Source organism: Astatotilapia calliptera, chromosome 20 (assembly GCF_900246225.1).
Source record: "Astatotilapia calliptera chromosome 20, fAstCal1.2, whole genome shotgun sequence".
Taxonomy (NCBI): domain Eukaryota; kingdom Metazoa; phylum Chordata; class Actinopteri; order Cichliformes; family Cichlidae; genus Astatotilapia; species Astatotilapia calliptera.
Window position 1 is genome coordinate 21,547,172 of NC_039321.1, and position 25,026 is coordinate 21,572,197.

General features: G+C 40.2%; 1 protein-coding gene across 1 annotated transcript; it reads left to right on the forward strand.

Annotated features, from left to right (window-relative positions):
* Nucleotides 1-583: 583 nt before the first annotated feature.
* gabrd (gamma-aminobutyric acid type A receptor subunit delta) lies at nucleotides 584-25,026 on the forward strand. The gene is made up of 9 exons (XM_026154184.1): nucleotides 584-1,103; nucleotides 14,575-14,690; nucleotides 18,241-18,308; nucleotides 19,549-19,769; nucleotides 20,175-20,257; nucleotides 20,489-20,626; nucleotides 21,042-21,197; nucleotides 22,665-22,876; nucleotides 23,962-25,026. The coding sequence occupies exons 1-9, from the start codon at nucleotides 1,036-1,038 to the stop codon at nucleotides 24,286-24,288; spliced, it is 1,389 nt and encodes a 462-aa protein (XP_026009969.1). The 5' UTR covers nucleotides 584-1,035; the 3' UTR covers nucleotides 24,289-25,026.

Here is a 25,026-nt window from a genome sequence, read left to right on the forward strand (position 1 = left end):
TAGAGGAGAGCATGGGTCATGATTTGTGAGCTCATTTTTTAAAACTGTTTTTGTTTTTGGAGACCTGGAATGTTAAAGTTTCTGTCTCTAAAGCATGTTAGTTCAGCTTATGTGCTACAGGCTAAAATAGACATGACAGTCAACACAAAAAGTTTCAGACATTTTTCATAGTGCATGTTTGAGGTTCATTTCCAAGAAAAAACATTAATTACATTTAAAAAAAGAATAAATAATTTATTTAAGACAGTTGAGTGGGCTTCATGCTGAATTTAGAAAAGAAAAAACAAAAACAAAGTATCGGTCCTATCGCGCTAGTATCGACTCGGTAACAATACTAGCGACACTATTGTCCACCTCCAAAGAAAGGACCTCTGCGCACACTTTGGGCAGCCCCCCTCCCAGTTTGAGCTTATTCCAACAGAAAGAATCACAACTTTATGTGAGCCACTAATTACCTAATGGAGATGAGTCAAATGTGTCAAACATTACATAATATATTGAAGTCCTTTGCTTATGATGCCATTCCTGCCACCCCCCACCCACCCCCGCCTTCTGTGTCCAGATTCAATCTGACGTTTAGAGGCCAAGCGACGGAGGGATCGACAGATTAGCGAGTCTCCCTCCCTCTCTCCCACCCTCCCTCTCTTTCTCTCCCTCTGCCTCTCTCCATCCTTTTCTCTCTCACTCGCTTTCTGCGCTGTTGGTGGATGTCAGGCGGTGGATCGGCTCCTTGTTTCGGTCGGACCCGGAGTTTTGTCTTCATCTTTTTCATAAGCGCGCTCTTCTCTTGTGCGCTCCTGGACGCGGAGGAATCGGGGAGCTCACGACCATGGGGTCACCATCACCTTCACCACCACACTTTACTTTGTTCTCCGCGGCGCTGGATCTGGAGGAGAGCGCACTAAAATAATAATAACTAAAAAACAAACAAAAAAAGCTAACAAAAAAATCCTCTTGTGGGCTTTGTCGTCGAATTACATTGCGGGGGAACTTTTCTCTTAGCATTACGCATATATTAATCTGACAGCGTGTGGAATGGAGATCCCAACTTTCCTGTTTTCGAGTCTCGCTCTGCTCTTCGTCGGAGGAGATATTTTCACCAGGTGAGATCAGCTGTGCTTTTGGTTTTTTTTTTTAACTTCTTGCAGGTGTCTTATGTGCTTCCCACTGCGGAGCGCTATGAATATTCCGGAAGAAGTTAGCCGTCAAATTATAAACGGTGTTAATAATAATAAGAAAGCAACAAACTAGAACGATAAAACAAGGAAAGGCACTGTGATTTTCATCTATTTAGGAGCAATAAACTGCTCTTCTTATTGATTTAAAGTCTCGCGTCAGTTGAAGTCCTGCTTGTTGTGCAACCGCCTCCCACGACTCAGTGCTAGCAAAACTCACGTTCACGTTCACTCGTGGATAAACGGACTTCTACAGGCTTACATAAAACTACTTATAGACACCCACAATCTGAAGTCTGCTTTCTTCCCCGCTTGCATGAACCTGATGACACCATTTGCATAATGCATATGCATAGTAAGAGGTGATTGTTTTCTATCCCCCCTCCCCTGGTGATGAATACCAGCTGAGTGGAAGCGTTTGCGTGCGCGCGCGCGTGTCAGATAATGTCACGAACCTCCAGGGGGTGACATTATCTGCCACGTAAGGGATCAAATACATCAGATGATCCCATGATGCAGGCCTCATACTGCAGTAAACACAGTACATTTAAATAGAATATCACTAAGGTGCTCAATTTGGGAGGTTAAAAAAAAAAAAAGGTGTAGGTGCTGCTGGGAGCTTCAGTCGTGAATGCGTCTCTGAAGTAGGATTATTCCAGGTTGTGTATTATAAGGTAAAAAAAAATTCTTAAGAGTGATCCAGTCCTATTCAGCAGCGGTTCAGATTTCAGCCATTTGAAAAGATTTATCAGGACCATTGTGCTGACTCTGAGGATAAATTACCTTCTCACCAAGGAGCAGGTCAGGTCTGTCTAAACTAGTTTACAGTGCTTTGTTTTTGACAGAGGCAAGTTTGGCAAGGCAAGTTTATTTGTATAGCACAATTCAACAACAAGGTGATTCAAAGTGCTTTACAGAGACATTAGAAACAAGAGGCCTGCATTCATCGGCATTCAGTTCGCAGGATAATCAGCATCTACTACAGAGCTTCAGTTTCAGTACTTGCTTTCACACTGAAAAGGGCAAAGGGTGAAACTCTGAGGAAAATTGGGGAAAATCACCTCTATTGTCCCTCTTGGCTGTTCACCAGTAGAGGGAGTAATAGCTATTGTAATTGGATTTTCCTGCCTCCAGTCACTGCTGTTATTATTATTTTGTTCTCAGTACAATGCAGAGTGTAGGCTTTTTCTTGCACCTCATTATGTGTCATCTCTCTCTCTTTCTCTCTCTCTCTCTCTCACACACACACACACACACACACACACACACACACACACACACACACACACACACACACACACACACACACACACACACACACACACACACTTTGCAGAGGAAACCTGCACGCCGCTTTCTTTCCTCGCTCCTGCTCTGCACAGAATCACCCTGATTCTCTTTTTTTAGCTCCTCGTTTATCCATTTCACAAAAGTTGCTTAGCTAAGTTGCGCCTCACCACCTTTGGTGTTGCATGAATTTCACAGTTTTTTCTTTACAGCTGAAGTGTCACTTACCCTTCACTTTACAGAGTACAATCTGCATCTAAATGGACTGTATAATGTCTGTAACAGAGGAGTGGGCTAGAAAACATGCTATTGCGTAGTAGAGAAAAGCATCATCCTTTGGTCATCAGTAGCCCGAGATAAAAATTGTCTTGAAATGGTAACTGTTAAATAGAGTGCCAGATATGTGTTAATCCATCCCTGAAAGTACTGCCCAGTAAATGCTTTTAAAAATCTATCATGCTTAATCTTTTCAGGGATGATCTTAGTCGTTTTAGAAAAGTAAAACTATAATGTACAACTTGTTTTTAAAGATTTAGGTCTTCGGGTATTTCACAAAAAGTGCCTGGTAGTATTTAAACCATTGCAAATAAGTTGTTGGCCTGTACTCTCTCACACATATCTCTCATTAATAATATCAAGTCACTTTAAGCCAGGGAGAACATTGCTGTCACAATGTAGAAGCTGCACTTTACTAAAGTGACATGTCTTTTTTACACATTTTTTATTTCTGCAGGTGAAAGTGTCACTGATATTAAAAGTGTTGTTTTCAAGAGAGATTTGACAAAGAGGGCAGCAGAAATAGGAAGAAACACAACACTTCAGTTCTATAAACGTACTTTAAGGCACCAAAAAGCGCTGGAATAACACACAGTCACAAAGATACCTGCGAAACAGCTCATTTTTTTCTTTCCTTCTTTATTTTATATTTAACTCATTTTGTCAGTCATGTTGTATACAGATATGTACCAATACAAGCAAATATATTAGACATAAAAACCACACCGAAACATCAGGAGTCACTTTTTGGCACGACACCTGGAATACAGAGTGAGTTAAGAAAGCGACTAACGCTAATCCCCACCTCATTCACCTCTGCCTCAGTGCACGAATATTGCAAATGATCGACTGTATAATTTTCTGCAAGTGTTGCATGACAGTTTAAATTTTCATGTCTACAAATTGCAGATTTTTGATTTTTGATTGGATCGGGCTTGTTAGCAAAATGCAGTGAACCTGTCATAATGGGCGATGCATTGCTTTCTTCCAGTGTGGGAAACATTAAGGGAACTGTACAGAACTGACATTCATACAAGATGGCAGGGAGTTAATTTACCGCACTACACTGGTTGAGTTGATTCAAACACAGGCTAAGCCTTTTCATTAGCTTTTGTCACTATGAAAAAGGATTAATGTGTTTTAGTCTTTTTTGTACCAGCAAAGGTGTGACTAATATAATAATGGTGGCTCTGTTATATGTATGTCTAGTCATTAATTCCACCCGTGTTCTTGCTGCTGTCACAGTCCACAGTGGATTTCTATCACAAGGGCCAAAGATCATGTTTTTAAAAAGAAACGAAACCTTGAAAGGTCAGCTAGGTCATTATTTCAGAACTGACACTGACAAAAAAAAAATCCATATACATGATTAACCTGACTTCCAGTGGTTTACCAGTTGTAAGACTTTATTGTGACGCAGCAGCTATATAAAGTGTCGAGTCTGCAGTGTTATTATAATTAGACTTCATTCAGCTCTGATTGCAGGAGATAAGTCAACAGCGAGGCTGCTATCTGGTCACAAAGACAGGAACATAAATCAAAACTCTAACCAGACCCGACTCCCGTGACACGCAGGTGCTACTAAAGATAGCTGAACATACCGACACAGGTGGCTGCACAGCCAGATTACACATAATACTTTCATGCATGTCGGTGTGTGGTTATCACCAGCTGACTGGAGGTTGAAAGGAGATTCACAGATTGTGCGCTACAACAGCGATATCTTAAAGACCAAGAAATGTGACAATAAGAGTGCGGGGGAGAAAAAAAATACTGATTAAGTCCAGCAAAGCTAATCTTTGAAAGAAATGAGGACCAAAAGAGATTTAAGCAGTCCTATTATGCATTACATTTTCTCCTCTCTTATTTATACTGGTAATTGTGGTGGATTCTCATATTAAATAATGAAGTAATGCACACATAATCCCTGTGAACTCAAAGTTTAGGCTTGATACTTCTCAGATTTTCTACTTCTCAGAGTTTAATGTCCTCATAGAGGGATATCCTTAATACAGTGTGGCTGGCTGTGAGCGCAGAAGACCCGCTGACATGCTGTTCAAACCTAGCCAATTGTATAAAAGTTAGCTTAAAGAGAGTGGGAAGTGAGTTAAAATGGATGATAAGGATCTGATGTAAGGATTAGTTTGAGTTGTAAATACAAAGCCATTTTAGTAAACTCCAAGTTATGAGCAAATGGTAAATGGATTGGTTTTCATGCAGTGCTTTTCTACTATACTTAAGCACTTAAAGTGATTTACACAACACACATTGTTCACTCATTCATACCCATGCACTTTTTTCTATATCTGAATGCTTTTCTGTCTAACATTCACACTCTGAACGCATCAGAGAGAAACTTGGGTTTTGGTATCTTGCCTGAGGGTACTTTGGCATCCAGACTGGAGCAGCCAGGGATCAAACCAACAACTTTGTGATTAGCAGATGACCTGTTCTACCTCCTGAGCTCCAGTCTATTAAGTATATAAGGCCTCCTTTAAATAGGGCCTTTGTTGTAAACGAAATGCATTAAAAACTGAACACAAATAGAACAAGAGACTCACCTGCAGGCTGACTAACCCCCCGGGGAAAAGTGTTGGATTACTGACAGAGCAAAGCTGAGTCTAAAGCACTCTTTAAGAGCCCAATTGTGGCATTTATGGACTAAAATGCACAGATTGTAAGGAGTGTGGGTCCATCCTATTCTCGGGGCCTTGCTGCAGGTCAACCTGGCCCCACGATGCAGCTAATCATATTTTATTTTAACTGCTAGTCGAGCAGTTTAGCTTAGAGCACACCCGGGAAGAGAATTTTAGTGTCATTATTTACCTTTTCAGAAGGACATGCACAGGAGGTCACTCCCCACCTTTGTTTTCATGCGGACGTGTAGTTTAGGAGCAGGTGGCTGCCCCTGCTTCATGCAGGAGGATTTAAACTCCACATTTTATCATCTTTTCTGGCTTGTCACACTTGTCCTTAAACCTGCACTCAGGTGAAGCCCTTGTCCTGACTAATCCGCATGAGAGACTGACTCAGCGGATAAATCCCCCCACCGTCCGGAGACTACATTTTCCAGTAACGCTGTGTTTTGATCATGTTCCCCCGGCTGCATGAGCTGGCTCCGAAGCCTGACTGTGAGCTGGCTACAGGGTGATGCAGGCACACCTCAGCGCCTCAGCTAGAAGCCGCCTACTCAATTTATGTTGACATATCACACGTAAATGGCAAAAGGAAACAGTTTAGGAGAGTTTTGCTGATTTCATTAATTTCTAGATAATTATACATGAATTTATTTAGCAGTTTGCATGTCACTTTGATAAGTATGTTAAACGCAATGAAATTAACCTAATGATAAATACCAGCAGTATCTAATCCCCATGAGAATGGACAAGGCTGTGATACAGCAGTTCTGCGTTGGGTATTTTGCACTGGTTACACTCAAACTGTAATGTGAGTGCTTTGGAAACCAGTGCGTAACAGAATTTCCTGTGCATTTCCTGCAGTTCCTTCTATGATCATTATATTCAAAGCAAATGTCAAAATGATTTGCTTTATTTTATCCAGCGGAGGTGTGATGTGTCGGCAACGTGATGTGTGACGAAAGCTAGTCCGTGACAAACTATCCGAGTTTGGAGATGTTCTGGGTCTTCGGGCTCTTTAAAATAGCGCAGGATATTCACTGACCTGAACGCGAGTCCTGCAGCATTTTCCGTTCAGATAAGGACCTCTCTAACAGCAGCACTGTACAGCATGATCATCCCACAGACTCCATCACAGTTTTTTTATTTTATTTTTATGAGAGGCAGAGACTGAAGCCCTGTGTTTAGAGACACCATTATGTAACTAGAGTATCAGGATTCATACATATGAAGTGCCCTTGAGCAAGACATCGAATCCCTCCCAGCTGTCTTGCAGCTGACCTTTGAGCTTCCTGCAGAGGGAGGAGAGCAACACATGTCTTGGTATCAATGAGAAGAAATGGAAAGGGTGCAAGGCTCACAGATTTAGAAACAGCAACTTATCTTTTTTTTGTTTCAGACATAAATTTAGTCTACCATAAATGATCTTTTTCTTCTTTTTCTATTCCTTTCGCTTTTTTTTTTTAGCTTGGATAAACTTCAGTTCTAGACCATCATACAGGAAAGAGATAAAGTGAAAGATAAAGCAGTAATTTGTCCATGCATTACCTAATCGTTGAGGGTTAAAGGAACGATCTATACACGACGTGTTGCTGAATTATGTTTTTTGTCAAGTATACTAATTTTATTTTGTTTTATTCAAAGGTTGCATGAACATAGCAGGCACTTTAGCACATATAGCTCACGAAACAACTGTTTACATCTTGTAAGCTTCAGTTGGCTAATTCCACAAAAAGCAGTGACACTGGTGCACAGGTCAGCCAATCACAGCCTTGCAGAAAGACGGCTTTGTGACTTATAATTAATTCTTTTCCCCGTGATGCATGACTACACCTGATCTCAGTGTTTCCTCCACCTGCCAAACCCTAATTTAACCCCCAGTTATCACAACAATCCGCCCCACCAAGCCCAACTCTGTCTAATGGGGATAAATGTTGCTTTTTACCATCATAATGAAGAAATAGTTTTAATGATAGAATAATTTTTAAGCTTTCAAAATGCTCACAGTGATAAGCAAATAAATAAACAATGCCACACTCGCTAACACAAATTATTATTAGTATAAAAATATATATTCTTAGACATTAGAAACTTTAATGTTTAAAAACACAAATGTTGGGAGAAACTTGAATACTTTTAACAAGAAAAAAAAGAGAAGTTTGTTTTTAAATTTGGGACTCTTTCTTTTGAATGTACTCTACATTATCTATTGATACTTGTATTAAAAAAAATGGATGTGCAGAAGGAAATGGAGCACTCTGGAATGCGATTAAGACTGACAAACATTATTTGAGTGCAAATCTGGTCAATAAAACATCTGTTTGCCGCATGGCAGCGCAGCACAGACCCTTAATTATGACTGCTAATGCAGTGCGAACACCGTTAGAAACCCACACCTATAAATGTGAAGCAGCTGTTCAGTGATTTAACTATCTATTTATTCATGTTTTATTTAATATTTATCCCAGTTTGATTCATTTCACCACAGAACTAATAGAAACAGTTAGATCAGGGCGCTGATAGGTAGTCCAGGTATCGATTTGAGCGATTATACGATACTGATTAGGGTTGTTGGTGTGTGCTGTGCTTTGCATTCACAAAAAGACACCATAAATTTGAGTGAAGCCGCTTCTCTTTGTTTTTCTCCCCAACTGTTTAATGTTAGCTCACAAACAGACGGCAGATCCGAGCCCTGAGAGAGACGTTTAATGAAAGCGAAATATAGAAGGATTAGGAGCGTCTGCAAATGCACACCCTCTCAACTGCTTGTCATGGATGGAGGGGTGGGAAAATGAAGAGGCGCAAATGTTTCGTAAATCCAAGAAAGCAATCAAATGTTCAGACCGGTGCGTCTTTCAACAGAATACATTTGATTTTTCTTTGGAGAAGAAGTGAAGTTGTTTTTTCCTCCTTAAGCAAACTGATATGTTTGTAGAGAAGGAGAACATTTGGTGTTAAGAGAACAGCTTGCAATAAAAGCAATAATCTGTGGCAAATGTGAAAAATTATATATGTATATGTGAAAGTCAGTAAAGCCAGATTAATTGAGTCGATAAAAGCTTTTAGTCGGGATTTTGGACCCTTGGATTAACATTTCTTCGCATGTGTTTTAGAGTAAATCGAAGCAGCGCTGCACACGAGCAGCCCCCATCATATAAAGAGGGAGAAAAATTAAAAAAAGATGCTGTGCAACAACCACACCATGACAGAAAAGAGTCTTAGTTATTACATACAACTCCTTCACACTAAATATTCACAGCTGTGTGGGAACTGCAGAGAATAAAGGCACCAGGGCCTTAAATCTTTAAATCCTAAAACAGTTAACAACTGTAAAATGAGTGTTAAATTGCAATAAATAGAGTTCTACTATAGGATTTGTGTGATATACATTTCCACCCGCTTTCTCCTCCTCTCCAGACAGAGGTCTGTTTGACCTTGGTGTGTTAACAAATGACTTGAAAGAAACGCTCTTTATTTCCAGATTTAGAAACTCCCAATTAGCGCAGAAATCCAGGAGTCACTTAGTGATTAATTAATTCACTCAGTGCTCCCATTTTTTTAGTCATGACAGTGATTGCCAGACTAAAAATACATCTGCCTCTGCAAAACAGATCCACCGAGAAAATGTTAATGGCATGGCAGAAATGTTTATTTATTTTATTTCATATTCAGTTAACCAGCCGTTACATTTTGGTGAATAGTTTCCGTATGGCATAATGCTGTGCTCTCGGGCACGTCGACTTTCTTCAAATGTCAGCCCGATTTCAAAGGTCAGCTCGCGGCTTTTCATTGTCGAACGATCTGAACACCTTCCACGAACCCCCCATGCGGTCCATTTCCCTGTCGATACCCCCACCGCCGGCCTTTGGATGTCAGAAAAATCGTATTTGTTTGTAGCAAAAACAGTCAGCACCTTCAATTTTGCACGATAGCTTTGCTTCTAACATTTGATTCATCTCCATGTGTCTTTTTCATGGTGATGTCTAACAAGCCATGCCTCTTTTCAACATGGACTTCTCATTTTTAAACTCCCCTCTAAATCTATGTGTATGGATCTGTGTATGAGTGTTTCAGAATACAAAACTGCCACCTGGTGGTATCTCAGCTGTGCTACGTTTGTGAAATCCTTCACAGAGGCTCCTGCTGTTGCTGCTCACAGTGTTACCTTTCTGCCCTCAGGCAGCACTAAGTGATTTCCGGATCCTTAAAACAGACAATAGCTTTAAATGTTGCTGTTATTCCGCTCCTGGCACATACACAGAGGTGGCAGTGCATGGGGGCAGTTTGAATTGAATGCAAAACAATGCATGCACAAAGGTATGTTGTTCAGAATAAAAGTCCACAGTGTAATGAGAGCCTATTTTCAGTGAAATACAGCGATTTGGAGGTTTGTGGAGTGAGGCGCAGCATTTTGTTTATTATGCGCTGTGTGGAATCTGAGGCTACGCTGTTAGATTTGGATCTGCTGTCAGACTCCTTGTGGACAAAAGCACGCTGTGGAAACACGACTGAGGAAAAATATGTCAGCCAGGCTTTAATCAGCGTGGCTTTTGAATGCTGAAACAAGCACAGACTTTTTAAAAAAAAAACTTTTTGAAAGGACACCCCTGAGAGATGTAATTTTGCGCTGACATTCAGCATCTTTGACATTCAGGATTTAATCATTTTCATGCAAAGAGGAAACAAAACAAACAAACAAAGGACGAGTTGCTTTGGGTGAAAATAAATGACCAAATAATTGCACGCACACGTTTTTTTCTTAATGTTTGAATCTTGAGAAAATGTGATTTCCTAAATCAGCGATGAATAATTCAAGGATGCAAGAGAGTTTTGGAAAACATGTTATTAATAAAAGTCGTGTTTTTGCGCTCCATCTTTTTCAAAAGCACATGCTGACAAGTTATAGGACTAAAAATGATAATTAAAGTGAAGGTTCCTTCATTTTCATAAATAAACACTGTATTTAAAGCAGCATCAGTCTTTTATAAAAGCACTAAATTAAAAGTAGAAGGTGTAGCCGGTATGGATGACTTCATTTTCAACTCCCTTAGCCTTTTCCTTCTCTCTTTTTCCTCTTTGTTTCCCTATTGTTTGCTTTAGTCAGCTAAAAAGAGAACTATTTCTGTTTTTAGCTGGTGGTAGCTGCTGGGGCTTGACTATTACCCTGTTACTCTATGTCATGTAAATGTGTAAACATCTGCAAACGATTAACAATTTGAGCTCACGTTGCTCTTTTTTTGGGGACCTTTTGTTACATCAAATATTTTCCCTCCGATTTTATACAGTTGAAAAGTAGAGATGGATATCACCGATATCACATATCGGTATCGGTGCGATGCTGACCTAAATTACTGGATTAGATATCGGAGAGAAATAAAAAATGTAATAATATCCATTAAATATCACAAAAGCACCTCACAAAACGTGCGACATGGCATAACTCAGCTCATAACCTTAGCACGTCGGAGGAGTATGCATCACGTGATAGAGCGGATGTGACGTGCGAGACCAGTCGGCGGTCTGGTTGAGCATTTAGAGCCTCGCTACCAAACCAGCATTTCATCTCCGAGAAAGTTATCCCAGAGAAGTAAAGCAAGTTTGTAAGTTCATCTCTGAATGTTTCTAAAGCATTCCCACGTTAAGCTTACCAACCGATACTGTATATGGAGCGACTGCCTCTCTCTCTCCCTCTCCTGCTGCTACTTCAATCATGAAACTGATCAATGATCAGCTGATCGGCTTTTCTGTCGTGACTCCCGTCTCTCTTGTTTGTTTTTGGCCCACTTTGCACCAGAAAGAGGAAACCAGTGGATACACAACAGCAGCACCTTTAAGCTTGATAAGCTGTTGTTAGAATGGTAACTGTGCAGGGGCGGGCCTAGCAAGGTTTAGCCAGGGGGGCAGGTAGGGCATTAACAGGGAAAGGGGGTCACAAAGAAATACTTTTCTTTCTTATTCTCATGTCTAGCTTGTAATAAATAATTATCTGAATCTTACAACCAAAGTATTCATCTGATGTAAAATGTATAGAAATACGTTATTGTATATAGTAACTATTAAGTCTAATATATACCCTAGTAAGCTATAGTACTTTTTCCTTTGGGAAGATACCATCTGTGCAGTCTGCAGTTCTGTTGAAGAAAGATGTTGAATCTAATTATTGTAGAAAAATAATTGATTTCTGTGCATTTAAAAAAATTTTTTAACACGTGCATTAAATTAAAGTCGATTACGTTAATTAAGCATTATTAGGTGGAGGGTGGGGTGTGGTTCCCCTTTTGTTTTGGCTGGGAGTTGGCAACCCTATTAGTTAGGTTGTACTCTTTAAAATACCAGAATAGGGAGGATGTTCAGGATTTAAGTTTATTAGATTGATCAGTATTGCTCATCTATGAAATATTTTGGGTGCAGTGTATTTTTTGCATACAGGTATAACAGAATAGCTTTAGTTTTGCTTGTTTTTTTAAAACTTGAGTATCAACTTATACAAAATGCAGCAAGATATTAAAAAACACACACGTTTTATTCGTTATAAAATACAAATAACTGAGTAAAAAATACAACGTCAGAAAAAGAGCATTTGTGGTTTGTGTGTCTGAAAGAATAAAAAATATTGGGCTATATATTGGAATATTGGCTTATAAATCACCCCATATAGGTACTGGTACTACAAATTGTATACTGGCCGGCCTCGATTACAGGATAGTCAACGGCTAACATGAATTCCTTCCATTAATCTGACAGATTCTGAACATTTCAGCTTCATGTCTGGATGCACGACCTGGTCACTTCTGCTGTGATGGACCTGGTGACATTTACAAACACAAAACTGAACTGCTGATTATGACTGGACATAAATCTCGTGCTCTGTATGAGTTGCTCAGCATAATTGTTTATGAGAGTGACATTTGATCTATGTTTTGCCATAACAGGGGGGCTTTCATCATTTTATATTGTCGTCAATTCAGAAGAGAGGGCTCCTCCTCAAGGAGCCTTTGTATGAATGTCAAGGGAAAGTCTCTCACATATTACAGGCACACACAGAGTTGCACAAAGAAACACAAAGATCACAGTGGCAATAGATCACAGATACAATTAGACATTTACAATACTGTGCAGAATTCTTGAATCATGCCTCACTTCTTTATAATTTGCTGTCAAAGAGCCAGACTTTCTAGTCATTTTTAAACTGGTCTTGAGCAACAATTCTTCAGGCTTCTTCTTCAGTCTGAAGGTCTTCTGATCCTTTTTTTTTCTTTTGCACTGTCTGCTTTCTGACTCATTTTCAGTCCAGTTCTTGACCTGAGCATTTTCAGAGGAACTTTCTTATTTTTTGTTAAGCCACTTAAAACTCACCTATGAATCATTCGAGCATAAAATTTAGCAAAGAGGCAATTTTCTTGCTAGTAGCGTGTCAGGATTATACAAAATATATAATTTGCTCCCAGTTTTTTAATAAACTAACACAGTTCAAAAGGCACGAAGTTGCATTTTTGCACTAAAAAGCTGATTCCCAAAGAGCTATTACATGAAAACCTGGCATATTTCAGCATAGAGTGCAGTGTGTTGTTAAAAATTTACTAGACAACTAGACAAGTGAAGGATAAAAGAAGAAGTTGCACGTCTAAAATCTATATACAGTAGAATACCACTATCTGAAATTCAAACAGGAAAAAATCTAGCAAAAACCTAACATGGTGGAAGCTGTATTGTGGGCTAAGGTTCCATTTCAACCAGTGGTGTTAGGGATCCACCACCAGTACCATCTGGAAGGATCTGATTGACAAAGACTTCCACGGTAATGGCAGCCAACATATAAAGAAGAGCTCAGAACGCCCTTCAGGAAGCCTGGAGAACTATTCCTGAATACTAGCTAAAGAAATTATGAGAAAGCCTGTCCAAGCCTGTGTTGAAGAATAAAAGTGGTCATACCAAGTATTAATTTTCAAGCATTAGAATCGCACAAATTCAATTTTTACCTTATATACTATATTTCCGTGTACATTTTAAGTGCACCTATGTTACGTTTTTCTGACAAACTTTAAAGAGATGAAAGGTTGCTCGAGATTTTTCCACAGCATAGTCAAGTGTGGGTACACTTCACTAGACACAAAGATCCCTAAGGTTCTCTGTTGCCAACACTGATATAAGTGTGACCTGAGTCTAAATTACTTTAATCAAATGAAATTCACTTCAATTAATTTTATAACAACAGTCACCTCAAGGCGTTTGATATTCTAAGGTAAATACCCAAAATAACAGAGAGCCAACCCCAACAATCAGATGACGCCTTAGTGACAGTGGGAAGGAAAAACTCCCTCTTAACAGGAAGAACCAGGCTTAGCGAGGATCAGCGATCTGCCATGACCAAACAACACGCTTTGGAAGATGGTCAGAGATTAATAATAAATAATGATTATTTGCAAGGTGGTGTATAAATACATAGCGAAAGAAAAAAGGTGAGTAAGGAAGAAATATTCTGTGCCTCGTGGGAAACCCTCAGCAGTATAGGCCTATTGCAGCGTAACTAAGGGTTGGTCAGGGTCTTCTGATCCAGCTCTAACTATATGCTTTTTTAAGATGGAAAGTATTAAGCCTAATCTTAAAAGTAGAGATGGTGTGTCTCTCCTGAATCCAACCTGGGAGCTGGCTCTACAGAAGAGGGGCCTGAAAGCCTCCCATTCTACTTTGAAATATCCAAGTACGTCTGCAGTCTGAGAGTGAAGTGCTCTTTTGGGATGATATGGTATCATGAGGTCTTTAAGAAAAGATGGAGATTGATTATTTAAGACCTGGTAAGTGAGAAGAAGGGTTTTAAATTTAATTATGGATTTAACAGGCAGCCAATGAAGAGAAGCTTAGCTAATTGGTGTGTGCCATCTAGCTTCATGGATCGACAAACCTGGGTATCATCTGCATAGCAATGAAAATGTATACTATGCCTTCTTATAATACTGCCTAAGGGAATCAAGTGTAATCCAAATAGACTTGGTCCTAGCACAGAATCCTGTGGAACTCCGTAATAGGAAAAATTAACGATTTAAATAATGAATCTTATTTATGTTTGAAAAAGTGGTTATTGTGTCAAATTTTGAGATACTTTTACGTATGCTACTAACTCTATCTGAAGTTCTGCCAGGCTTTTCCTGTGGACGTGTGACAGGACAACCACTGAAGGCTGCTGTGTTTGTTTTCTTTAGGGCCATGCTGAGTGACGTTGGGGACTATGTAGGTACAGACATTGAAATATCCTGGTTACCTAATCTGGATGATTTAATGAAGGGCTATGCCAGAAATTTTCGCCCTGGGATAGGAGGTGAGTATGAGATCTACTGCTTGTGGCGTTGGGTTACATTTCACCGCCTCACATTTACAGCCATCCTTAGCATCACCCAACCGAAGTCCTAAGTACAGGAGCATGGATTGCACTTCATCTTCCAATTCCATTATCCCGAGAGGCGCCTTTGGTTTGGCTTTTCCTGTACGACATTAAAACAAGGCTCTGTTTACCTCATACAAATACTAGGGGTGCAACGATATTCGTATCGATATTGAACCGTTCGATACAGTGCTTTCGGTTCGGTACGCGTATGTATCGAACAATACAACATTTGTAATTTATTTTATCAACTTTCCTTCTGACGATGCTGTCTGTGTGGAGCGCTCAGTGAATCTGCGTTCGACTACTCCGCCTAGGCTGCACTGTCGAGCGCAGATCCACTGAGCGCTCCACACAGACAGCATAGTCAGAAGGAAGAGCGCAGGGCACCTCCCCCACCCTCATTCAGATCTGGCGTTTGGAATTATTTTGGTTTTCATGTGACGTATGACCCTGAAGGTAAGCGAGTCATGGACTAAAGTAAAACAGTATGTTGGATGTGCCATGCAATGCTCAATTACATTGGTGTGAACTAGTGTGTTAGCGCAGTTAGCTCGTTAACGTGTTGGCCGTCTAGCCCCATGCACGGGGCGATCGGCGGTAGCTCGTTAACGGAGATTTGCCATGTTGTGGTGTTAAGGTCATTTCAACGAGATTAACCTGAAAGCACTAGTGGGAACACAACGAATATGACTGCACATTTACGCCGACATCATCCTAGTGCAAAGACAAAAACAACAAGCATGCTACTAACTTTAGCCGAGTCATTTAGACAGCTGTTAGCACATGATTCTCCTTATGCTGCTGAGAATATAACCCAGAAGAAGCAGATAGTATAGTTTTTATTTTGGAAAGAGACATTTCTCTGTAATAAACTCTCTTTTCCAAAGATGCATGATTCCTCAATCCGATACAGGGCTTGCAATATCGCTAGCCTGACGTCCTGGGGCTAGCGATTTTTTCAGTCGGGCTACCAAAATCTATCTCTTCCCTGCCCGTCGGGCTATTGTAGGAAGGAAAAATATATGTCAATGCTTTTGCATTCTTTCAGAAATGTAGCTGGGTAATTATGTCATTGGCATCGGTGAGCCACTGTCAATATGTGACATATTGAAATCGCGTTTGAATTTGCGCTCGTTTTTTTGCTTTCACTTTGCAATCGTGCGAACTGTGTATAGAGAGCGACAGCACTGATCTGTGAGTGATGATAATTTGTGCACCAATTCCTCTGACATCGTCTTATTAATCGTTAGCTTACTATGCAAACATGACAAGTGAAATCTCCCGCAGCTTAAACATGTGAAAGGTTGATCGCGCAGAGAATCGCTGAGCTTATGTGAGTGAGTGTGTAAAAGCATTTCAGTTCTGCTGAGCCAAATAAGACAGGTCAGGGTGAAGAAGTGACAGCCAAAGAAAAGCTTACCACAAAACGGAGAAGTTATGACAAATCAGACTATAAGGCAAAAAGAAAGTGCAGCTTTATGGTTTCATGGACAAAATAATTTCTGTGGCTGCAATATGACGAGCTATATAACCAGGGCTGCACATAAGTGGTCCGCAGGTGCGCATTCGCTGTCAAAATAAAAAACACGCACAAGGGTTAGGGTTAAATTTAAAAACTGTACTTTTGAGTTAAAATATATATTTATAATTTTAATAAATGACAAATTAAAAAGGCATGAACATTTTTTTTGTATCGAAAAAATATCGAACCGTGACACCAAAGTATCGAACCGAACCGAACCGTGAATTTTGTGTATCGTTGCACCCCTAACAAATACATATGCTGACAGGTGAACAGTTTGTTAAGGACACACACAAAAAACATTTATTAAAGAGAGGCTTTGCAGGAGGACACGCCGGAGTGGAGCGGTGGCACAAACATTGTGTGCTGCTCTGGAGAATTTGCTAAGAATGGCTGCCAAATGTGAAACATTCAATGACCACAGCAATAGATTTCTCAATCTCACAGCTTAACTCAGCTGAGGAAAGGTGAAAATGTGGGGCAAGAGTGCCGCTATCGCCACACACATACCACCCTGTGCATGATGCAGAGAATCATAATGCAACATCATGTGGTCACTGCATTTCTATTTATGTCACATTTTAATGTGTTGAAAAAGGAAGCTAAATGGAAGGCTGTTGTGACCACTGGGGAATCATGTCTGTTATTTCGGGGCAGTTTCTTTCACTCAAATCCCACCCCATGCTATTAATATGGAGCAATAACAGGGCCTTAAATATATGATAATTATGAAAAATGTTTTTGCAAGATAAATATAATTTGTAAGGATAGTGATGCACAAGATGTAAAGAAAAGACGTGACAGACAGATTGTTTCATAAAAAAAGCACAATGTATTTTTTTCTTTACATAAAATTTATGGATCTTGTTATCGCCTCACTTGAACACTGAATATTAGAAGAATTGATAACTACACAAAACCTGATTTGAAAGTTGAAAACCATATTATGAACCAAAGTGTCTGAATGTTTCCAATCTCACATCATTTTAACAGTAAGGGAGGATTAGTTCTGCAGTGGAAGTGGAGTCTCTTTTTATATAATGCAAGAAACTAATATACAGTAACAACTTTTCCCACTGTAAACATCAATATGTGCTGCCAAGGTTTCCAGAGTGCAAAGCCTATTTGCAAATGCAAAGTTTCTGAACTGATAATGCTGTAAAACATTTTTCTGGAATTTTAATCTATTTGCATAATTAGAGTGGTAGCAAACAAAATCAATGCCACGTTTCTATGGTAATGCTACACATTGTGCTTCATTCTAATATACAGCGAAATATTTTCTATTATATTTACTAACCAGAGTTGGTAAAATAGCTGTTTAACAAATGTTATAGTCATCTTTGTACCTGCGCTGGAGAATAGAATCACATCGCCCTCTAAACTCTCCCATTTACATCAACATACAATAAGCATACAACTGAAAACCTTTTCCCATTCACTTGCATTTGGTGTTGAAAATATAAATTACCCAAAATGGCATGGGGAGGTGTTGAATGATGGGAAATGATTCCTTAATGTTTAATATATTTTAAATAGCCTTTCTGTTCTGCATCACTGAGCCCCCCCCCCCTGTAGTTTCTGCCCTCTAGCATTCGATGACTGCTGCACGCTCCATGCTAATCATATGGCAAACTGTTGAGTGAACGCTACAGCGTATGTGTGCGTGCGTGTGAATGTTGGCAGAAGCTCTCTCTGTGCAAGTCCATGAAAGCCCAGTGTTGTTTATGAATGCCCATTGTGTGATGTGCCACTTCGCATGGCTAAACTGGATAATGCTTAATCTCTATGCACCGTAGGAGTGTTTGGACGTGGGAGGAAGGTGGATGGGAGAAAAACAGATGGGTTATGGAGTTAGGATGGGAGGGACCAGAATGGGAATCAGAGAAGTGGCGTGGGTGGGTGTTTGAGATGGGGAGGGCAAAGGTTTGCCCTTTTTTTTTCTCACCATTTCCTCTGCAGGTCCGCCCGTGAACGTGGCCATGGCTATAGAAGTAGCCAGCATTGACCACATCTCTGAAGCCAACATGGTAAAGAACAGACACTCGCTCCTTCTTTCTGCACCGAGATTTTCTATCATCACTTCACAACTGTCGCAACGATCAAAGATTTACTATTTGCATAATCCTGACATATCCCACTCGAAGGTTTAAACGCATTCAGTGTGAACATTTGTGACACATCGGGCGAGTTGTTGGATAATTTCAGACTTTCATGGATTTTGTAAAGTGAAATATCAAATCCAATGGGGCAATTCATGTTTTGCACAAATATCATTTTGCGTAACCTTGTAATCGTGAGCGGCGCCATGTCTATCATGAAAGAAGGAGTTTAATCTTAAAACGCTTCAATTCAATATGTTTTTTTTTTGCTTAACATCTGAAATAAAGTCCAAAGTGTGGTAGCCAAAAGAGCAATGAAACTAAAACACAAAGTGCACAGTATTCAGGGAAAGGCTGCAAAGTAAGACAATAAAGCCAAGTGCTTTATTGCTTTTATGCTGTGAGGACACATAAAACACAACCGGACACTGAACTGCTGCAGTAATATCTGAATTATGCAAGCAGAATAGTAAAAAAGCACCACAGTAGTTACTCACGTCACCAGCCAGTGCGGCATGTGTGCTCCAGCATTGTTTGCTTCTTTTTCAGCCTCCTCTCTGGTGGTTTATGCTGTTTGATGCTAATTGCGGTATTTCACTCTTTGGTTGTGTTTTTCTGCATTTGCAGCCAGATCTGCATTTGTGTGGCTCACCAGGCGTTTGAAGATGGCTTTTTGTGTTTTCTTTTCTTTCTATATTTCTGTTTGGTAGGAAGTTCAGTGTCACATTTTGCTGAAATCTCTTGCAATAGGAAGAAAATATTTAATTCAAATCTACAATATAGTGACAAAAGAGTTATTATTCTTTTTCAATTTTGCGATTATAACAATAATTAACAGCATTTTAACGGTGATATCAGTTTTAGGGTTATGTCTGAAAAGAAATGTGTTTGGACCCTTTAATTAAATGTTGCATTCATCATTAATTGAAGGGCCAAAATCTCTTCTTACTAAAAATTCTTATTGAGTAATTACTTTTCTTTTCTAAATAATTTCATATTTTGACACAATCTCACCAACGATTTTTCCTATATAAATAAGTTATTCCCAAAACCGTCCAGAATAATGAAATAAATTAAATATATTTTTAAAAATACAAAGTAAATATAATTGAACCTAATATTCCTAACAGTCTGTCTCCCGTTTTACATTCCGTGGTGTTCCTGACAGGAATACACCATGACTGTGTTCCTGCGGCAGAGCTGGCACGATGACCGCCTGTCCTACAATCACACTAACAAGACTCTTGGACTGGACAGTCGGTTTGTGGACAAGCTGTGGCTGCCCGACACCTTCATCGTTAACGCCAAATCTGCTTGGTTTCACGATGTGACCGTAGAGAACAAGCTGATCCGCCTGCAGCCTAACGGAGTGATTCTATATAGTAGCCGGTATAAACAAACAGATCATTGTCTTCTCTTTCTTTTGCCTACAGAAAATTATAAGACAATTCTGCAGTTTCATCTTAGCACACCAGAAATTTTCACTGTCTTTCGTCATTGTTTTGATCGGACTGCACTGTTTTGGTTAAATATAACAGTTCTCATTAGCGCTGTGTTTGGATGCAGGCTGTTTTGAGCAAAAAAATAAAAATAAGAATGCATGAATAGTAACTAAATGGACTTTTCGTAAAAGAGTCAGATTTTTATACCAGGAGTTAAATAATGAAGGATGTATTGATGAACATGCAAAAAGAAGATAAAAGAAAATTAGTTTTTATTTGAAAAATGACAAATTGAAGAAACTGTAATAGCATCTATGTCAGGGTTTGATTAAGCGAGCCGTTTTGTTCCTAGAATCACTTCGACAGTGGCGTGTGACATGGACCTTACCAAGTATCCCATGGACGAACAGGAATGCATGCTGGATTTGGAAAGCTGTGAGTTGGGATTTATCTTAAATGTTCATTTCTTCTTTCCTACATTCATCTTTATGGGTTAAAAATGTTATTTCAGTTTATTGCTGAAACATTTCATTGTGCGAGCACGGTGACATTTGTGAAAGGTTACAGTGTCTGTGATAGGATGAAAATGCTAAATGTTGAGCGAACCTCGCACATCTGTGTCGGCTGGACGGGTAAATGTCTTTGTTGTTGTTGTTGTTTTTCTAGATGGTTACTCCTCAGAGGACATTGTGTATCACTGGTCGGAGAGTCAGAGACACATTCACGGTTTGGACAAATTAGAGCTTTCCCAGTTCACCATCACAGACTATCGCTTTGACACTGAGATGATGAATTTCAAATCAGGTGAGCATCCCTCTTTTGTGTTGTTTTGTGCCTGTATTATGTTTTACACGTATGTGGTGGTTTTGGACTTTGGTCCCTCTTGTATTGGAGAACTCTACACATACTTCTTGAAGCATGACTTCTTTTTTTCAACCAGAGGCACTTCTGTGGTTGTATTCTATTCGTAGACGAGATGCATCAAGGCAGACTTGCTGCTGAGCCAGGCAGGAGATTTAGGAGATGAGAGCAGTAGCTGCTGGGAAGATGCAGCTGCAACACCATTTTATGCGTTAAATCTTGAAGTTGTGCCACTAGGGGCAAAAGCGAGGCAAAAGATGTTGCCTAGCGTCAGAGCCTGTGAAGAACAATGGCCTCTTTATGATAAATAATTAGCATGTTTGGTTTGAAACAAAGTGACTTGTTGTCTGCTTCACAGCGGGGCGCTTTCCGAGGCTCAGTCTTCGCTTCCAGCTGAGACGTAATCGAGGTGTCTACATCATCCAGTCGTACATGCCTTCGATATTACTGGTTGCAATGTCCTGGGTGTCCTTCTGGATCAGCCAATCAGCAGTTCCTGCTCGTGTATCCTTAGGTTAGTATTAATTGGATGAAGTATATTTGAACATTTCGAAAGGGGTTATTTCAGTGAAGGTTGGTGCTCGTTCGTCCTCTGAAAGGTTAAACCACATAAATGACAGTTTTCTTTTCTTAGAGTCTTACTGCGTGTGGGGTTACATTCAAACTAATGCATTGTGGTTACAAGGAACTCATAGCAGCCTATTGATGACCATCACAGGATACAACATAGCTCAATACATGCTGATGTTAAAGCAAAAATAATAAATCTTTAATTCAGTTCCTGCACATATTTCTTCAGGTCTCACACAGATGTCCTCACAGGCCTGAATATGTTATCTCTACCCCCCAGATATAAGAAACATTGGTTCTCTCCCCCAGTTTAAATCTCAACTCAAAACCATCTGTTCAAATCTGCATATTCACTGTGAACCCACTGTTTGTTCATTTTATCTTGTGCTTTTGTTTTATTGTCCTTCATTGTGTCATTGTTCTATTATGTATTTTATCCTATTGTACAGCGTCCTTGGGTGTCTTGAAAGGCGCTTTATAAATAAAATGTATTTATTATTATTATTTTTTTGTTAATTAAAAAGGATTTATGATTAAGTATTTTACATATGCCATGCAGCCTTACCTTCTGCTATGAAATCAGACGCACGTAAGCCTTAATTTCGCAATTGAACTTTGCAGTTTCCTGTCTGAAAATTGCCCACCTGCCTCAACCATCCCCTCTGCTTGCTCATGTTGAGATTTTACTCAAAGAAGAAGAAGATATATATTTCTTGATGTAGTATGGATACAGCTAAAGAGCTTCTCAGTTCCCACCTCTCTCGATGGTCCTGTCTGTTTCAGTCAGTGTTAAGCAGCTTATTAACTTGCAGGTGCAATGAAGTTGTGCCCCTCTGTTTGGCTGCACACACTGGGGGACATGCTATGCAGACAACAGCTAGACAACTTGGTGGGCCAAAATATATCAAAATGCTAAATTTGCATGCAGGCTAAATTAAAATTTTGGGGGATCGGGCCCTCCGGCCTTGAATTTGACGCATGAGGATGAGACAAGTCAAACGTTCATGTCCTCTCAAGACTAAAATTCTGCAGAATGTGCCAACAGAATCACTGATGAGCTGCAAACATTCTAGTTAAAGCAAGAAAAGACAGCCTCATCAGACAGCCCGATGAGGCTGTCTTTTTAAGTTTAAATGGAAGATTTGGACCAGATGATGGGACATGAGCAACATTCACTCTGAGAGAAAGATGAATATGTACACCAAATATTTTTGAAAATCCTGTTCCTCATTTTGTTTAAAGCTACCAACAGAAAGGGGATAGTGTTCCCTTAGGAAACCTTAGATTAACCACCTAACTGACAGTTTATACTGTTGTCTAGACTACAGTAGGGGACCAACCAACCTACAGTCTGAGAACACTAATCAAGAGCCCCACATCCACAGGAGTCAAATTTTTGCTTTGTTTTCAGGGATTACAACTGTTCTAACCATGACCACGCTGATGGTAAGCGCTCGCTCGTCCTTGCCCCGAGCGTCAGCCATCAAGGCGTTAGATGTCTACTTCTGGATCTGTTACGTGTTTGTGTTCGCGGCCCTCATCGAGTACGCCTTTGCTCACTACAACGCTGACTACCGACTCAAAGAGAAAGCCAAGGTCAAGGCCAGCAAGCTCAGCTCCGAGGTGAGGATCACTCATTCGATCATTTCCGTCATGTACACCTGTCAGCAGACCTTTCAATCTGGAGCTTCGGGGCGGTAGGGTGGGGGTGTTGCTACTAAATTGTGCGCACCTCTTAAACATAAACCTAGGCCGGACATCAGGCCTTGGTGCTGACAAGCATCCATCCCACTGACCTTCAGCAGGACATGAATCTCTATAGACCATAATGGGAAAATAGATGATCGCCCCACAGGAAGCAATAGTGATTCTCATCATACTGTCAGCTTCTTAAGTTGCTGGTGTCCATCATAACTGAGGTAAACCTTCAGAATAACAGTGGCCGCACCTGCTATAAAACTATGAGTTCAGAAATATTAAACGTACCAGATTACCTGTCAGAGCAGTGAAGCGATTAAAATTAAATGTTGCAGTGGAGTGATTGTGGAAAAAAAGGAGCCAAACTGATATAGGGTATTTTACATTGATACTGATGCAGATATCAAAGTATTTTAAAATATAATATTACAATAAAATGGCCGATGTAATTTTCTTTCAAACATACGAAACATAAACAGATTTCTCAAGCCTTTGTTTTATTTAGTTATTTATTTACTTGTTTACCTTCCGCTCAACTCAGCTCAGCGCCCTCTGGTGGACAAACTATGCAACATCAACACTCAAAAAATGGTTGAAGTGCCTCTTCTTTACTTACATTTATATTAATTGTCTATTACAAATGCAGAAACAATAGTTTTGCAAATGAGCTGACAACATTGGTCTGATCGCTTATGCTCTAGTGAGTACGGTGTAATCAAAACTGCCAAAAGAGATGATAATCATTAATACCACACAATTAACTCTTACCTTAACCACTGACAGGGTTAGGGTTAGTCGTGTGTTTATTTAAAAAAAAATGAAGCATTATAAAATATAAAGTACCAGGATGGACCAAATACTTAAGAGCTTTTGCTTATAAAGTAGTTATAAGTTATAGTAGTAGACCTCATGAATGCAAAGGGGTTGAATTGTCACTTTTGCCAAATTTGCCAGAATAGAGCTCTGTCAGGTAAATGCTTAGATGCTTCTCTGTCTCCTCCTCTCCACAGTCTATTGTAAAGAACGGCAAACAGGCAATGGTTCTGTTTTCCCTGTCAGTCACCGGCATGAATCAGGGCGTGGTCATTTCCAGCCGCCACGGTCGAGCCCAGCGTTCCAGCAGCGAAATTCCCGGGGAGGGTGGAACGGAGGAGACGGAGCCGAGGCGGAGAAGATCCAGGCAACCGGAGGAGCGCGAGGAAGAGAAGAAGAAGTGCTGTTCCAAGTGTGTCTGCAAGCCCATTGATGCAGATACCATCGACATCTATGCCAGGGCCGTGTTTCCTTTCACTTTCGCCGTGGTGAATGTGATCTACTGGGTGGCGTACACCATGTGAAGAGGAGGCAGCGGGTCTGAGCGAATGGCTGCCATCCAGAGCTGTATATAAGAAACTGCTGGAGCTGTGCCACTTTAATGCTGGCAGACTGGTGCAGCAGAAATATACTGCAGCCTTCAGTAAAGGCGAGAACTCGTCAGACAAAAGACAAAATAAAGTATAATGGCCTGTGAATATGGAAATATGGTAATTACTGGAAGTACGTAGAAGTTTAAGAAGTTTTAAGAGGATTAAAATATATTTAAACACAAACAATGTCCTGCAAAGGCGAAGGACTATGTTGCCTGTGGAAGACATACAGCACACATTTAATACAGTTTAACTAACAACAAACACTTCCACATCGACCTGTTATATAAGCCGACTTAACACGAGACACCAGACCTCACGTCCACCAAAACAGCCGCACTGACCACAAGCTCTCCTCTAAACAAATACAAATAAGCATACTTAGCCTGTCTAACTCCACAATCAGTGAACCACTTGTTATCTCACAAAGCAAAAACACCACCCAGACAAGAGGATAACGAGATGAGGTGTACTGCTATTCTGCATGGCTGAGAACTCATTACCCCCTCTCCCCTCCCGCCACTGCTATCCCCTCTCTCTCTCCCTCTCCTTTGGTCCCCCACCCTTTTTTTTCCTGTTTATTTTCACGTTTAGGACACCGACTGGAGGGTCTTATCTCCCTCTGCCAGTTCTGCCTGTTTCCTTGCCATTAAAGGACTTCCTCCACTA

Coding starts and splice junctions, on each gene's coding strand:
- gabrd (XM_026154184.1), top strand. CDS start 1,036: ATGGAGATCCCAACTTTCCTGTTTTCGAGTCTCGCTCTGCTCTTCGTC. Junction 18,309..19,548: donor ACATCTCTGAAGCCAACATG/GTAAAGAACAGA, acceptor TGTTCCTGACAG/GAATACACCATGACTGTGTT. Junction 19,770..20,174: donor GTGATTCTATATAGTAGCCG/GTATAAACAAAC, acceptor TTTTGTTCCTAG/AATCACTTCGACAGTGGCGT.